At 42.8% G+C, this 16592-nt stretch overlaps 1 protein-coding gene across 1 annotated transcript in view; it reads left to right on the plus strand.

The window, feature by feature from the left end:
* Positions 1–16592, plus strand: part of LOC125486002 (unconventional myosin-XVIIIb-like) — a 280703-nt gene that overhangs the window by 75520 nt on the left and 188591 nt on the right. Inside the window, exons 12-14 of the mRNA XM_048611748.1 lie at positions 6858–6948; positions 9488–9680; positions 12974–13054. Of these exons, the coding sequence (XP_048467705.1) occupies positions 6858–6948; positions 9488–9680; positions 12974–13054 (365 nt within the window). The remainder of the gene's footprint in view (positions 1–6857; positions 6949–9487; positions 9681–12973; positions 13055–16592) is intronic.

Consider the following 16592-nt stretch of genomic DNA (forward strand, 5'->3'; position numbering starts at 1 on the left):
GTGTCAGCCTTCCTGCTCCTATGATGCTGCTTGGCCTGCTGTGTTCATCCAGCTCCACACCTGGTCTATTGAGAGGACTGGAATACAAACGGGTAGGGGTCATACATCAACTGTGCAAAGCCCTGGTTAGACTACAACTAGTGTTAGCATGGGGTGGCGATGGCCTGGTGGTATTATCACTGGACTGTTAATCTAGAGATCCAGGTTCAGGGGACCTGAGTTCAAATCCCACCATGGCAGATGGTGGAATTTGAATTCAATTAATATGTGGAATTAAAGGTCTAATGATGACTGTGAATCCATTGTCAATTGTTGGGGAAATCCCCATTTGGTTCACTAATGCCCTATAGGGAAGGAAACTGCCATCCTTGCCTGGTCTCGTCCTACATGTGGCTCCAGACCCACAGCAATGTGGTTGACTCTGAACTGCCCTCTAGGCAATTAGGGATGGGCAATAAATGCTGCCTAGCCAACGATGTCCTCGTCCTGTGAAAGAATAAAGGGGCCATGTTGTGTCCTGACCAACAAAAAGATGCAAAAACAGAAATTGTTGGAGAAACTGGGCAGGTCTGGCAGCATCTGTGGTGAAAGAAACAGATTTAATGTGTTTAATGTCCAGTGTGATGAGGCCCATGTCTTACACTGGACTCAAAACATTAGCTTTGTTTCTGTCTCCACAAATCCTGTCAGACCAACTGAGTTTCTCCAGCACTCTCTGTGTTTATTTCAGATTTCCAGCATCTGCAATGTTTTACTTCAGAAAGATGCAATGGCTTTGAAGAGTTTAGCAAACTGGAATAAATATGTAGACTCAAGGGTTAAATAAAAAAGAGAGATGACACAATCAAGGATGTGTTCCCTGGAATTTAGAAGGCTGAGTTTTTAAGAACTAAGGTGAACAGATGGCATAGATGAGGAGAAATTATTTCTGCTTGTCGAGGAATTCAGGATTATGGGACACAGTCTAAAAATTAAAGCCAGATATTTCAGAGGTGGAATTAGGAAACCTTTCAAAGAATGATTGAGATTTGAAACTCTTTTGCAAATGATAATTGGTGCTCGATCAGTCATAAATTTAGATTGGAGATTGAACCTTTGTTGTCTACCAGTGGTGTTAAGGAATTGAGGGCAAAGATATGCACTTGGAATAATGTCCCATGTGAGTCAGATCTCAGTGGATAATGGTACAGGGTGAAAGGATAAATGCCAACACTCCGCCCACCAAAATATTCTGTGTATCGTTCTGTCGTTGGAAAGTCCTCTCCATCCTGTTCTCACTTGTATAAGTCATTTCACAAATCTTACATCTTTTATCCCAGCATTTGGTTATTTGTCCTACTGTGCAGTTGATGTCAAATTTCGTTTAATAACAGCCTGGTGAAGAGATTTGGGATGTTCTTACCACTTTTAAAGGCATTATATAAATGTAACTTGGTGTTTATGGTGGGTGTGTCCAGAACCAGGGGTCACAGTCTGAGGATTTGCGGTAGGCGATTAAGGATGGAGATGAGGAGACATTTTTTCACCCAAAGAGTGGTGAGCCTGTGGAATTCATTACCAAAGGAAGTAGTCAATGCCAAAACATTGAATGATTTCAAGAGGCAGTTCGATATAGCTCTTGGGGTGAATGGGATCAACGGTTATGGGGAGAAAGCAGGATTAGGCTATTGAGTTGGAGGATCAGCCACGATCATGATGAATGACGGAGCAGGTTTGAAGGGCTGAATGGCCTCCTCCTGTTCCTATCTTCTATGTTTCAATGTGACCTTGTAATGACAGTAAGTGTCTTGAATAAAATGTAGTTATCTTATTATGGGTAGGATGAAATTCCTCTTAACATTGCTGAGATATTTATAGATCATTAGATCTGTACATGGGGAAATATCTCAAAACTTGGCATAACGTAAGGAAGTCTGGTAAAGAAAGGATTGTTGCACTATCCATTTGAGCGCCCCTTCATTTTAATAAGCTTTCAGAAAAAAAGGTGACTGTTTTGAACTGGTTAATGATTAACTTGCTGCGAATGTAGCCAGAAGGTTACAATGCCTCAGTAGCTGAACTTCCAAAAGAACAGAACCTGCTGTGTGTTGTATGCAAATGAGTGTGTTGCGGTACAATTAATGAGTACACCGATGAAGTGTAATCTCCACAGATCAGAGAGCTCAAATTGAATTCTATTCTATCTCTTCTCCTGAGAGAGAAGTTTCTCTGTGCCACATGCCAGAACTACTAACATCGATTTTCACTGTGAGGGCTGCGGTAAATGGAATAGCAGTGAAATGGTTGCATTTATATAACTCCTTCACACATCATCAAAAAGTGTCCCTGGTTTTAAGTGATAAATTATTTTTGGAGAGAAGACACTGCATTCAAGGCAAATGCTGACTGAGAATTACCCATCTTTGTAGTTAGTTCAAAGAAACGTGAGTTATACTAATGTCTCATTGTGGGTCCCTTCTTTCTGTTCACAGTGTGGATCCCTTCTTTCTGTTCAAAGTACAAAGGAGATTGATTTTAGAACTGCACAATCCTTTCCACTGGTTTAAACTGTGCTTGGGCCAAACCCAGGTTTAGAATTGTTAGATTAATTTTCATCAGTAGTGGGGGTTTGCTGTCCTTATAATTTTTTGCTGTTGGTTGAATTTTTTGTGTCCATAACAGCTCATTGGTTGTAACGGGACGTGAGATGCCCCGTTGTTATGACGGGTACAATGTAAATGCACAAGTTTCCCTTCTTCTTTTTCCAGTTTATTCATAGAGAATACAATTCAGATAGCTGTCTGTTAGATGGAAACGGCCAGTTTTGGCATGTAATTTTCATGGGCTGCACTATAGCCTGAAATCTAAAGCCCTGCATCCAGCTGGTGCAGCTATTAATAACAGTCTAATCTTTACTTTGTAAAGGTGTTTTTGTCAACCTTAAGGAAATAACTCCGTGAAGGCTGGTATCCTGTCACCAAGTCGCCCTTTATTTACACGTACATAGTATATGACACAGAACCAGCTTGCACAGGGCTGGCTTCTAGAGTGTATAGAACCCCTGACACTCCTGTTTATATCTGTCAGCCAGGACTCCCTGATTGGACCAGGTTAACAGCCCCAGTCAGGCAATTCATACTCTATGAGGTCCATCTGACTGACCTCATTACACTCACTACACTTAAAAGGTGTTTTTCTTTCAGCAAAGGGAAACAGACTGTGCTGGAAGCAACTAGTTAACTAGATAAATTCATCCATGCATGTTTTTTCTAGGATTCTCTAGATCTCTTTATGAAGTTGGTTAGCTCGATTGACTGGCTTGTGATGCAGATTGACACCAACTGTGTGGGTTCAATTCCTGCTCTGGCTGAGGTTACCATGAAGGACTCTCCTTCTCAACCTCTCCCCTTAGCAGAGGCATGGTGACCCTCAGGTTAAACCATCACCAGTTGTCTCTCCAATGCAAGAGTAGTCCAGTAGGACAATGGCAACGTTATCTTTCCAATACCATTGCGTTTAGAAGAGATCTATTGGTTATTTAAGGAGAAGGAGCCGTGGTTAAATCTTAGAAATTTCTTTAAAGTGATTGCCAAAGATCAAGGCTGCTTTTCTCTTCTCTTCGATTCCTCTGTTCTCAATCGTTTTACGATCTTCAGCTTCACACTGTACAGCTTTGGTTGAATATGAAGAGGTTTGGTTACCTGTCTAGAGCATAGAACATAGAACATAGAACAGTACCCACGATGTTGTGCCGACCTATTATCCTACTAAGATCAATCTACCCTGCATACTCTACATTTTACTATCCTCCATGTGCCTATCCAAGAGTCGCTTAAAAGTCTCTAAAGTATCTGACTCCACTACCACTGCCGGCAGCGCATTCCACATGCTCGCCCCTCTCTGTGTGAAGAATTTCAATTAGGTTTCCAGTCACTTTTGGACTCAGCTTTCCTGTGGACTTCAAGATCTCACTGGAGTAGACAGGGGTCCCAAGCTCACACCTGGTGGGAACTATATTCCTGAAGGTGGTCTCCAAATTGACCATTTTCACACCCCCTTGTAGAGCAGCCCTGAGTACTCTGAGAGTATTACTTAAGGAGGAACATACCTGCCTTAATTCATGGAAGATTCACCGGGTTGTCTTGTGAGGAAAGACTGAGAAGGTACGGCCTATAATCTTTACAGTTTAGAAGAGGGAAAGTTGATCTTATTGAGATAAATCAAGGGGCTTGACAGGGTAGAATCCAGGAGGATGTTTCTCTCCTGGGGAACCTGGAGCTAGGGGCCACAGTTTCCGAATGTGAGGGCTCCCATTTGAGACAGAGGTGTGGGATTGCTGCTCTCAGAGAATGATTAGTTTTTGTAATTATCTTCCACAGACCGCAGTGGAGGCTGCGACATTGAACGTATTCGAGACTGAGCTAGGCAGAGTTTTGATTGAGAAGACAGTTGAAGGTTGTAGGTAAAAAGGTAGGAAAGTGAGATTGATGCCAAAATCAGAGCAGTGATGATCTCGCTGATTGGTGGAACAGGCTCAGTGGCTGGATGGCCTACTCTCGCTGCTATTTCTTGCATTCTCTTTTTCTCATTAAGGACAATGGATGGCTTCTCATGCAGATGTAGTGTCTTAGCAGCACCATCCTACCCGTGGGAGAGGTGGGAGTTGCTGAGGAAGGTGTGAGCACTGCTTAAAAAATGAAGAAAGAATGTAACAAATAGGAGCATGAATAGCCCATTCGGCCCCTTCCCTGCCATTTTATAAAATAATGGCTGATCTGCCACAGGCCTGAACTCCTCTTTTTTGTCAACTCCTCATAGCCCTCAACTTTTCAATGATCCAATACTCTATCTACCTCTTCCTTCAGTGATCTAGCCTCCCCAACTCTCTGGGATAGAAAATTTCAGACATTCACTACATTCTGTGTGAAGAAATTCCTTTACATCTCAGTTTTAAATGAGTGTCCCCTTATTCAGTAACTACATCCCCTAGCTCGAGAGTCCCCCCATGAGTGGAAACATCATTTCCACAGAGTCTGTCAAAGCCCTTCAGTATCTTGTATGTTTATGAAGGCACATTCAGAGAATTAAAAAGATTAAATAGCTCAGAGAGGGCAGGGATTGTGGGGCAAGGTGGGGGACCCTGTGGAATGGAGGGAGATAATTTCCAGAAGTCATGAGAAAGGCCTTTCCTTTCTGCAGCCCTGTCATTGGTACATGAAGATTCCAATGGGCACAGGCCTGCCCCCATTGTTGAGCTGGCAAACATTCATGCCTACCAGGGGTTGGAGAGGGTGTTTGTAGGTGAGAGATGGGGCAGGGGCACGGCAAATAGAGGGGTGCTGTGCTAGTGAGCCCAAAAGGTTATCCCTAACTGTTACAGATAAGCATTTGGGAACTTCTGCCAGAGCATGACTGAGGTTAGGAACTCAACAATGGGGAACCAGGGAGATAGTCTGCATCACAGACCCTGGCAACAGCATGGTCCCCACTGCGTCTGTGTCAAACAGAGCTCCAATGTTTGCCACCCGTTCCTTTTTATCAACTTAGTGAAGACATTCTGACAAGTTAGCTCTTTAACATTATGAAAGGTTTTGCTCGAGTGGATACAGAGAGTATGGCTCCTATTCTGGGAAACAGGATTGCTGGAGGCTGTTGGAGCCACTGAGAAATCCAATAGGGAATCCAGAAGGAAAGTCATCACCCAAAGAGTTGTGTGAACTACCTCGGGGCGTGATTGAAACAAACAGTACATGTGCATTTCGGGGAATCCAGGCAACTATATGAGAGTTGAGGGAAGGGAAGGTATGATGATAGATTTAGATGAGAAAAGATGGGAGCAGGCTCCATGTGAAGCATAAACACCAGAATGGACTGGTTGGGCCAAATGGCCTGTTTCTGTGTCATCGTATAAATGTAATTCCAGGGTCTAACTGTCTGAATGTATTCAGACATCCAAACCACATCATTCCCCTCAACTTATGACTGCCTGTCCTGGCAGGGGGAGTACACTACGGCATTTATTGTCATTAACAGTGAAATACCAAAAACTAGTTCCTTGAAATTTGTGTCAACTGGTTGGATCAATGAAGAACAAATGAGGGATATTTTTAAAACTGAAATGAAGATATTTTTTTCTTCATTTTAAAGGGTAGTGAACTTATGGAACTCTCTGCCCAGAAGGCTGAGCAGGTCAAATCACTGAATATATTAGAGAAAGAGACAGATTAACTTTTAGATTTGAAAGGTATCAAGGGGTACAGGGAGAAAGCAAGACTATAACATTGAGATAGAGGATCAGCCATGATCATACTTAATGGTGGAGCAGGCTCGAAAAGTCAAATGACCTAATCATGCTCCTATTTTCTACGGTTTGATAAACTGAGTGACCAGAAATGTTTGTCCAACATCATATTGCAGGGAACTTATTGGGCTGGATCATTAGGGACAGGAGTCCTCTGTCAGGATCAACACGTTCAATAATTGAAACAGTTTTCAGAGGACCCTACGCTGGGGTTGTCCTTTTCTAAACTGCACTACCGATGGTAAGAAGCTGTTATTGGTCAGAAACCTGTTTGCAAAGACGGTTAACTTGATTGGTTCAGTACGGGAGGTCATAAGTCACCTCCCCCAAAACAGAAGAGGCTCCACTATCAATCCATGCATCTCTGATATCATCCCTGTCATAAATGGTCTTGTCTTTCCACAAGTCTATGATATAGTTTGGATTCACAAAAGGAGAGAAACATTTTGAACCATTTTCCATGTTGGCTGGGCAGTAAGTCTCCTGGGCTCTTTCATCTATGATTTGATCTTGAGTGTCGTCCATGCTGTTGCTGACCGTGTGAAATATCCAGAGTGTGTTCATCTGTTTCCTTTAGGTCCTCGTTTGACGGGTTTGGAATGTGTGGAAGGAATGGCTGCTGGATTATACGAGGAACTGTTTACCATTATTGTCATGCTCATCAACAGGTAAACAGCTGGATACTAATAATCAGAGCAAGGACTTCTTTTCTCTTTCACAAGAAGTAGGCTTCACTGGGAAGGCCAGAACTTGCTGTAAATGCCGTTCAGGTTTTGAATAAGGCCACCTCAGAGGGCAGTGACAACCAGTCAACATGTGACATGTTGTGAATTGCATGTAGGCCAGACTGGGTAAGGATGCCGGATTTCCTTCACTGAAGGAGTGAAGTAAATGGGCTTTTAGACAATTAATGAGAGTTTTGTGTTCACTATTATTGAGACTAACCTTATGTTCCAGCTTTGTAGATGAATTGAATTTAAATTTGAACCCGTGTCTACAGAGCATTCTGAGATAAACGTTCTGAGGAAGGGTCACCGGACCCGAAACGTTAACTCTGTTTTCTCCTCCACAGATGCTGCCAGACCTGCTGAGCTTTTCCAGCAACTTTGTTTTTTGTCTACAGAGCATTGATCTGGCTCTCTAGATTACTTATCCTGTGACACTACCACTAAACTGCTGTCAACTCACAGAACTGGCACAATAATGATGATTTGCAGGCTTTGTGAATATGATCCAGCACTGTATTAATTTAATTAATGACTGCTAATGGTACACTTACACCAAAATTCCTTTACTATCAATGAAATGTGTTCACCTCAGAAGGAGTGCAATTTAAATTCAACAGTGTGCTACCATAACGCTTAATGTCAGAAACCTATGGGACAAAGTCCACAGAGGGACCTATGTGTTGTGAAGTTATACAACTCTTCTTAACTCCTTTTAGATTTTGGGTGTTTCAATCTAAAAATAAGCAGCACGGCTTCAGTTTAAAAATAAATTAGAGATTAACTGTTAAACAATTTCACTGAAAGTTATTAATCTAAATGATAAAGTTATCACAAAAAATAAAGATACAAAGATTAAAAGTAGATATGGATAAAGATATTTATAAAGATGAGAACAATTAGTTCCTTACCTGCTTGAAGGTTTATCTTTCTGAGGTGAAGAAGGTTGAAGTCAAATTCAGCAGTTGTGATGACTTAAGTTGTTGAATAGTTGGAGGTTGCTAGTACAGATAGACTCAATAGGAAGAGTAGATTTTGGGAGAGAGTGTTTTTTGTTCCTCACTAGTTCTGTGGTTATGGCACTTGTAGATTGCTTGTCAGAACTGTGGTTGATTTCCGAAAGCCTTTTTACTTGAGTTTTCTTTGGCTAAGAATTCCTTGTCTTTGAGGACGTTGTCTCTCAGAGTCCTTCCGGAGAGTTCTGTCTTAGAAGTGGTGTCTCGCAGAGTCTTATAGAAATCAAGCATAAAATCGCTGTTATTTTAACTTTTTATGAATGATTGCGACAAGAACAAAGTCAATAATGCTGTAATTTCCTCCAGAAGCCTTTCCAGTCTGCTCTTTTCCTCAGAAGCTTTTTTGAATTGTCACACCTTTAAAAGGGGGCATTATTTTAGTTTAACGGTTAGTTGAATTCTAAATGTCTCATATTGTGGTTGATGTTGAGATAACACACCAGCCTGTTTGCCTTTCTGGTTAAAGTGAATCACCATGGATAGTCATGTGACTCCTGGGAGACATCTTTTCAGACATTGTACTTATTTTATAAGGCCTTCTTCATAACATATGTAACATTACACAGTTGTGACAGTTTGGTTATGAAGAGATGTTAGACTTTTTGTTCACAAACAGAAGTTGCTGGAAAAGCTCAGTAGGTCTGGCAGCATCTGTGAAGAAAAAAATCAGAGTTAACGTTTCGGGTCCAGTGACTTTTCCTCAGAACTTTCTTTCACAGATGCTGCCAGACCTGCTGAGCTTTTCCAGCAACTTGTTTTTGCTCCTGATTTACAGCATCCGCAGTTCTTTCAGTTTTTATTTAGACTTCTTGTTCCTTAACATTGAACATTAAGAGAATATTTGAGTGAGGTTTTTAGATGTTGATAGGAATCAATGGGATAGATGAAGAGAATCTTTTTTCCACTGTTTAGGGAGTCTACTACACATTGGATGATTCAGAGGAGAATTTAGGAAACCATTCTTCATGCAAAGTGTAGGAGTATAGAGCTATCTTGTACAAAAAAAATAGATTTTTACGCACAGCAGGCCAGGCAGCATCAGAGGAGCAGGAAAGCTAACATTTCGGGTCGGGACCCTTCTTCAAAAGGAGGATCCCAACCCGAAACGTCAGCTTTCCTGCTCCTGGCCTGCTGTGTTCCTCCAGCTCCACACCGTGTTATCTCAGACTCCAGCATTGGCAGTTCTTACTATCTCTAGATTTTCAATCAATTATTTATTTAGAAGCTGATGTTGATAGATTTTGCTAGCCGAGGATATAAAAGGATATGGACCCAAAGCTGGTGGATGGAGAGGTAGATCGGTTATGATCTCATAGACGGGCCTGAGGGCTGAATGGCATCCTCCTGTTCAAATGCCCAATTTACCCTTTCTAGAATGTCTGATTGGAAATTTAACTCTAACTTTGCTATTTGGTCACGGGGACAGCAGCATTGTTGACTCTCGTTTCTGCCTCTACTATCCTCAGGTCAGTTTCTTCTCAGCAGTTGTCCCTGACATCTATCATGGTGGTGGACACGCCCGGCTTTCAGAACCCGCGCCACGTAAACAGGGACAGAGCAGCCACATTTGAAGAGCTGTGTCACAATTACGTACACGAGCGACTACAGATGCTTTTCTACGAGCGCACCTTTGTATCTCAGCTGGATAGGTTCAAGGAGGTGAGGTCACGATGGCTACCTGGTTTATTTTGATTCATCCTGAACAACCTTGTAAGATTTGTTGGAAACCTCAGTCCTTACCAAAGACTGCTGTGGGTTGCCATTGACCCTTGGCTTTTGTTGCTCCTGCAACGCCAAAGATACGTGCAACGTAAGTTTGATGTGCAACGTAACTCTGATGTGAAGGTTTCCCAGTGGGGCTGAAAGTGGTAAGGAGCAGGATGTTCTGAGGAATTCTGATCCTAAAAAGGGGATTGCATGCACATACACGCTGGCTGGACAGCTAGTTTATGATGCAGAGCAATGCCAATAGAAACTCAGCTGGACTCACCACATAAACACAGTGGCTACGAGAGCAGGCCAAAGCTAGGAAAACTGCGGCAGATAACTCACCTCCCGACTCCCCAAAGCCTGAACACCATCTACAAGGCACACGTCAGGAGTATGACGGAATACTCCCCACCTGCCTGGATGAGTGCAACTCCAACAATACTCAAGAAGCTTGATACCATCCAGAACAAAGCATTCTGCTTAGTTGACACCACATCCACAAAGTATCCACTCCCTCCACCACTGACGCTCAGTAGCAGCAGTGTGTACTATCTACAAGATGCGCTGCAGAAATTCACCAAAGATCCTCAGAAAGCACCTTCCAAACCCATGACTATTTCCATCTAGAAGGACAAGGGGCAGCAGATACATGGGAACACCATCACCTGCAGGTTCCCCTCCAAGTCACTCACCATCCTGATTTGGAAACATATCGCCGTTCCTTCACTATCGCTGGGTCAGAATCCAGGAATTCCCTCCCTAATAGCATTGTGGGCCAATCCACAGCAGTTGGACTGCAACAATTCAAGAAGGCAGCTCACTACCACCTTCTCAAGGGCAACTACAGATGGACAAGAATTGCTGGCCAGCCAGCGACGCCCACATCCCACAAATGAATAGCAAAAAAAGGGTTCAATTCCCGTACCAGCTGAGGTTATCATGAAGGTCCTGCCTCCTCAACCTCTTCTCTCACCTGAGGTGTGGTGACCCTCAGGTTAAACCATCACCAGTCATTTCTCTCTAATGAGACAGCAGTCCTGTGGTCCACTGGGGCTGTGGCCACTTTACCTTTACAATATCAAAAAAGAAATCCTGTGTCATTATCCCACAATATTGTACATGACTAGAATGGTGGGATAGTGTTTATTTTAGTTTTCATTTCCACTCTACACTTTGGGACATTTTCTAAACATAAAACCTCATCTTCCTTTCTATCAAAGTTATGAAAGACAAGTTTGGAACTAATGCTAGGAAGTTCAGCTTTGTGGGAAAAAATTGATCAGTATTTCAAATGGATTCTGGATAAAGTGGTAAAGGCAAATAACTGGGGAATTATTTTTTAGAAAAAACTTTGGTGTGAGGTGGGAACCTAGAGATTAACTCATCAATTTGCAGATTGATGAGTTAAATGGATTGTCTTGTGAGCTTGTGCCCATCAAACCATTAGTATTTGGGCTGATGAATGGTAAATTGTTATTCAGAAGTATGCTTTATCTTGCATACAGAACATTGTGGTTACTCAACTGGATTATTATTTAAATGCTTTGTAGTAAATGGATTGAATTGATGCCCCTGACATTGACATGGTGAATGGATATGGCAAGGTTAATGTGAGGACAGAGGTCTGAAGCGGAAGAGGAAAATCATCAACATGTGGAGGTCATAAATCAAATTCTGAGGCGCATTAAATTACTGAAGTAGAAAAGGCTGCAGGGAAAAATGGGAACTCAGAAATAGGTCTATAAGAGCAAGTTGGAGTAGAAGGGATAATTAACACAGGTGTAGGCCTATTGAGACAAAAACTGATGAATGCTTGGTAAAATGTAATGGTCACTCATGCTGGTAAATTAAGCGTTGTCAAGAATCTTGAAATTGGTTTTGTATAAGTGTTATTATAGCGTCAAATCGCCAGCCAGCTAAGGTATAAATATGCCTATTTGTAGCTACCTCCATATGTTCATAGATGACTTGCTTACTTGATCCAATCATACAAGTGTCTATCATTTTGGGAATTGTTTTTATTCATTTGCAGAATGTAGTTGTTTGTGCATGAACCAGCATTTATTGCTCATCCCTATTGCCCTTGAGAAGCTGGATGTGAGCTGGCTTCTTCAATCGCGGCAGTCCACATGCTGTAGGTACGATCACAGTGCTACTAGGGAGGGAGTTCATGGATGTTGACAAATGATAGTGAAGGAACAGCAATATAGTTACAAGTCAGGATGGCGTGTGTTTTGGAGAGAGCTTGCAGGTGATGATGGTCCGTGCTTAGAGGTAGGTAGAGGTCTCAGATTTGGAAGGTGTTGTCACAGGAGCCTTGGTGAGTTGCTTCAATGCATCTTGTAGAGGGTACACACTGCTGCTATTGTGCATTGCTGGTGAAGAGAGAGAATGTTGAAGCTGATGATGTGGTGCCTATCAAGTGGGCTGCTTTGCCGGTATGGCGTCAAGCTTCTTGAGTGTTCTTGGAGCTGCACTCATCCAGGTAAATGTTGGGGCAGAATGTCTAAATGAATCACTCGACACTCGGAGTCCACCTCCAGCATCAAAGAAGTTCTTGAAATTAAACCTAGGGGGGTCAGAAGCTTCTTCAAAGAACAAAAGAAAGACATAAACTTTTATACATTTGTTTTCAGCTCACCTTCGGCAATTACGGACCAATCATATTATTAACTAATGACGTACAGACCCAATCCAATTAGTCATGTGACTGTATGGTCAATGATGGGCAGCCTAATGGACTGCCCTCGGTCTTCCATGATCACATGATGTTTCCCAGACACTCTTATCTCTATCCTTGGTGCTACCACAATGCATACTATATTTAACCATATTCCAATACTACTGACTTCTGTACCTGTAATTCAATCCTCCTGCTAGCAGAGTCTGAGCCCTCTCTTACTGTCTAAAGCTATCTTATCCAAAGGATTTTTACAGGAATCTCTTTAACACTAATTATGTCTTTTTAAGCTTTTATATATATATATATATATAATATCTCAAAATCTATAACTAATTCAAAATCTATGATTAGCTGGAAATCTCAAGTAAGGTAAGGTGTGGTGGACCTCAGACCTTTAATCAATAAGGACAGTTTTAAAATTTGATGTGCCATTTATGCATAATAATATGTACAGGTATTAAAAATAAAAAATCTGATTGTTCATGGTTTTATACATTTCCAGAACTGCAAACTGGATACTAAAGATGTTTAAAGCTATGGTTTTGATCTTTTTCAACAGGAAAAGGTTCAGGTGACAATTGACATGACTGAAACCTCTCCAGCATCTACAGTGGCTGTCATCGATCAAACCTCAAACCAAGTAAGCAAAATGGAGGGTTTCCAATAGGATCTTGGAACACTTGGACTGCAATGATTTACAACAACTAGGGGGCTTGGGGAACAAATTGATCCATCTCTGAAATTGGAATCTGTGCAGTAGGTTTGAGGTATCCACATGTCAAGGGTAACCATATACCTTCCAATTCTGCCGACATGGCATTTTATTTGATTGGAGAACCAGTTTAATTGTGGCATTATAACACCTTTCACGTGTACTCAAAAATTAAAAAAACTCAGAATTTAACTGCGGATGTCAAGCAAAGAAAAAATGCTGGCTGACAGATATTAGTTGAGCAGCAAGTGAGAGGTAATTGTTCAAAGGGAAAGGAGGGAGGATTCTCAGAGATGCATGAAGATTGGGAGGTAGGTGACAAGGCAAAGTGATTGAGGGCGGAAATTCCACAGGACAGGAATGTAGCAGAAGTGGGATTAGCTTCTGATAGAAGAGCCGTGGAGCAAGTCAGTGATCAGGATTAAAGAAGTAAAGAGGATAACAGCTCAAGTGGATTGCGGAGATCACACAGACACCCACTGAGGTGCCTGGAGAGAAGCAGCAATTAAAGCAATGACATTTCAAAGGAAAACAAAGGCTGTGAATCACCTACGCTCGGTTCGCACTAAACAACTGCACCTCCCAGTCGCGAACCATTTCAACTCCCCCTCCCATTCCTCAGACGACATGTGCATCCTGGGCCTCCTGCAGTGCCACAACGATGCCACCCGAAGGTTGCAGGAACAGCAACTCATATTCCGCTTGGGAACCCTGCAGCCCAATGGTATCAATGTGGATTTCACAAGCTTCAAAATCTCCCCTCCCACCACCGCATCCCAAAACCAGTCCAGCTCGTCCCTGCCTCCCTAACCTGTTCTTCCTCCCACCTATCCCCTCCTCCCACCTCAAGCCGCACCTCCATCTCCTACCGACCAACCTCATCCTGCCCCCTTGACCTGTCCGTCCTCCCTGGACTGACCTATCCCCTCCCTAACTCCCCACTTACACTCACCTTTACTGGCTCCATCCCCGCCTCTTCGACCTGTTTGTTTCCTCTCCACCTATCCTCTCCTCTATCCATCTTCTATCCACCTCCCACTCTCTCCCTATTTATTTCAGAACCCCCTTCCCCTCCCCCTTTTCTGATGAAGGGTCTAGGCCCGAAACGTCAGCCTTTCTGCTCCTATGATGCTGCTTGGCCTGCCGTGTTTATCCAGCCCTGCACCTTGTTGTCTCGGATTCTCCAGCATCTGCAGTTCCTACTATCTCTGTGAATCCTCTTATGTATTAGAAAATGCCAATGACTTGTAACTGCATTGTCATTGTTTGAGGAGTGAACACTGGCAGATTCAGTCCGTTATGATGACAATATTAATGCCTTTGACAAAAAAGTTCGCACTCAGTTCCTTGTAATGTCATTACCTACCCCAAACAAATATCGAGGTGGTGATAATCGTAAATGACATCATATGAGTTATTTTGGACAGAATGCTGTTTTTAAAAGCAGATACGCCAGCAATAAATGAATGCCTAGCAGTAAAATGGCTGTTTCCTGTCCTCCTAGCTGGGCCAGAAAGATCCCATGACACTGCTTCAAGCAGGATCAGAGGAGATCTGTCTGATGTTCCATCAAAATACTCAACCCTCAGCAAAAATCACTCAAAATGGATTATCTGGTTCAGTTTCTCAATGTTGTTTGTGGGAGCTTCCTGTGTGCAAATCAGCTGCCACATTTACCACATTACAACAGTGACTGTGCCTCAAAAATAATTCATGAATGGTAAAGCCCACTGGAAGATCATGAGGTCATGGAAGGTGCTATACAAATGCAAGGTCTTTCTTTCTCGCACCGAAGTGTTGGTTTCAGCTTAGGCACCATCAACATTAAGAACAGAGGTGGAAGGGGCCTAAAAGTTGTCAGCCATGTAAGATTCCACCTATTTAACCCCATTCCCAACAGGAAGCATTGTTACTGATGCAGTTTTGGGCTCTGGGAAGGGTGTGCAACCTCAGGAAAAGTATAGCAGTTCAGCTCATCAGGACCTTGGCTAAATGTGGGAAATGGAAGCTGATTGGCAATTTGTCTAACGGCCTCCAGTTTCTTAATCCAATGGGTGTGGAGTTGAGGATCAACTGCCTAGAGGTGAACACCCAGCGGTAGGTAGGACTGCCAGTGCTCCAGACTCTCCCCAGGGAGGATGTATTACCAAGGCTGCCCTGTAAAGGAGCTCTGACCCATAACCTCAGTGAGGTGCTGGGCACTTTTTGCATGAATGTTTTGAAGAAGTGGCTGAGAGGCCACCTTTCTATTGAGGTATTGTCCCAGTTACTGACATTGTACTGCAGCTGTGTGCTTCTCTGAAATGGGATGAGTGGCTACCCTTCATTGAACAGAGAACCTGTTTGCTGTGCCAACCCTGTGATAACCTTGATGTTAGCTTGTTTCCCACCAGAGGCAGATTTAAACATTCCACACTCTTATTCTAGGGGAAGGTCTGGCACAAGGTTTGGGGATACCGTTGGGATTGGACAGGTTATGGATCAGCTACCGATTAGGGAATGGAGGAGTTCCGCATTCCTGCAAGTAATGACACCTACAGACTGAACTATAATCGAAAATTTAACAAGACTGGAGTGATAGAAATGAGGTCAGCCAGGTAGACCTCATAGAATAAGAGTTCCCTGATTGCGGCTGTTAATCTGCTCCTATCAGGGAGCCCTGGCTGAGAGATATAAACAGGACTGCTTGAGAGCTTAATGCTTTGTGGTACATCACCACATCATGCATTTTTGTAGTTTAGTTCTGATTGCTTGTGGCTGTGACACTGCAACTGTTTATTACGAGTTTATTCATTCTTCTGTTTCATTGAGGAAAAAGATGAAATAACGTGTTACGTTATAAGATCTGTCAAAGGGTATTTGAAAACATTATGGTACACAATTGTTTCAGGGACATGCAACACAAGGACAATGGTACAAGGACTCAGGTGATTTAAGGTTTCCTTAAAGAGTAGCAAGAATTGGAGCTTCATTTCCTTGCCCTGAATCAGCTGATTTGTTGAACGGCTGAGTTATCAGAGAGTGTACTGACACTGCTACTTCAGCACCGTCCCCTGGAGGATTGTACAGATGCAGGAGCTGAGGTTTCACAGCAGGTGACAGAACAGAGAGCATTCATTAGTCTGCTTCACACACAAGTCCTAGAAGTGAAAGGACAGTGTGCTAACTACCGAGTCCTATGATTAATGGTGTGACAGGCAGCTTCCTGATGACTTAATGGGTGAATGCATCACCCAGCATGGTATTGAGTTAATGAGAGATGCGAATGGCCAGCTTCAATTCTTCATCCACACAGAGTTCATAAATCTCGCTTCGCGCATGTGTGGGAAGGTGAGGAGGCATCCTGGCTTTTAGGTTGGTGTGGGAGAGGGGAAATCAGATGAAGTTTACGCTTCTGATAGCAATAACCACTAATAGAATGTGTGTGTGTGTGTGTGTGTGTGTGTGTGTGTGTGTGTGTGTGTGT

The sequence above is a fragment of the Rhincodon typus genome, chromosome 24, assembly GCF_021869965.1.
Source record: "Rhincodon typus isolate 14 chromosome 24, sRhiTyp1.1, whole genome shotgun sequence".
Classification (NCBI taxonomy): domain Eukaryota; kingdom Metazoa; phylum Chordata; class Chondrichthyes; order Orectolobiformes; family Rhincodontidae; genus Rhincodon; species Rhincodon typus.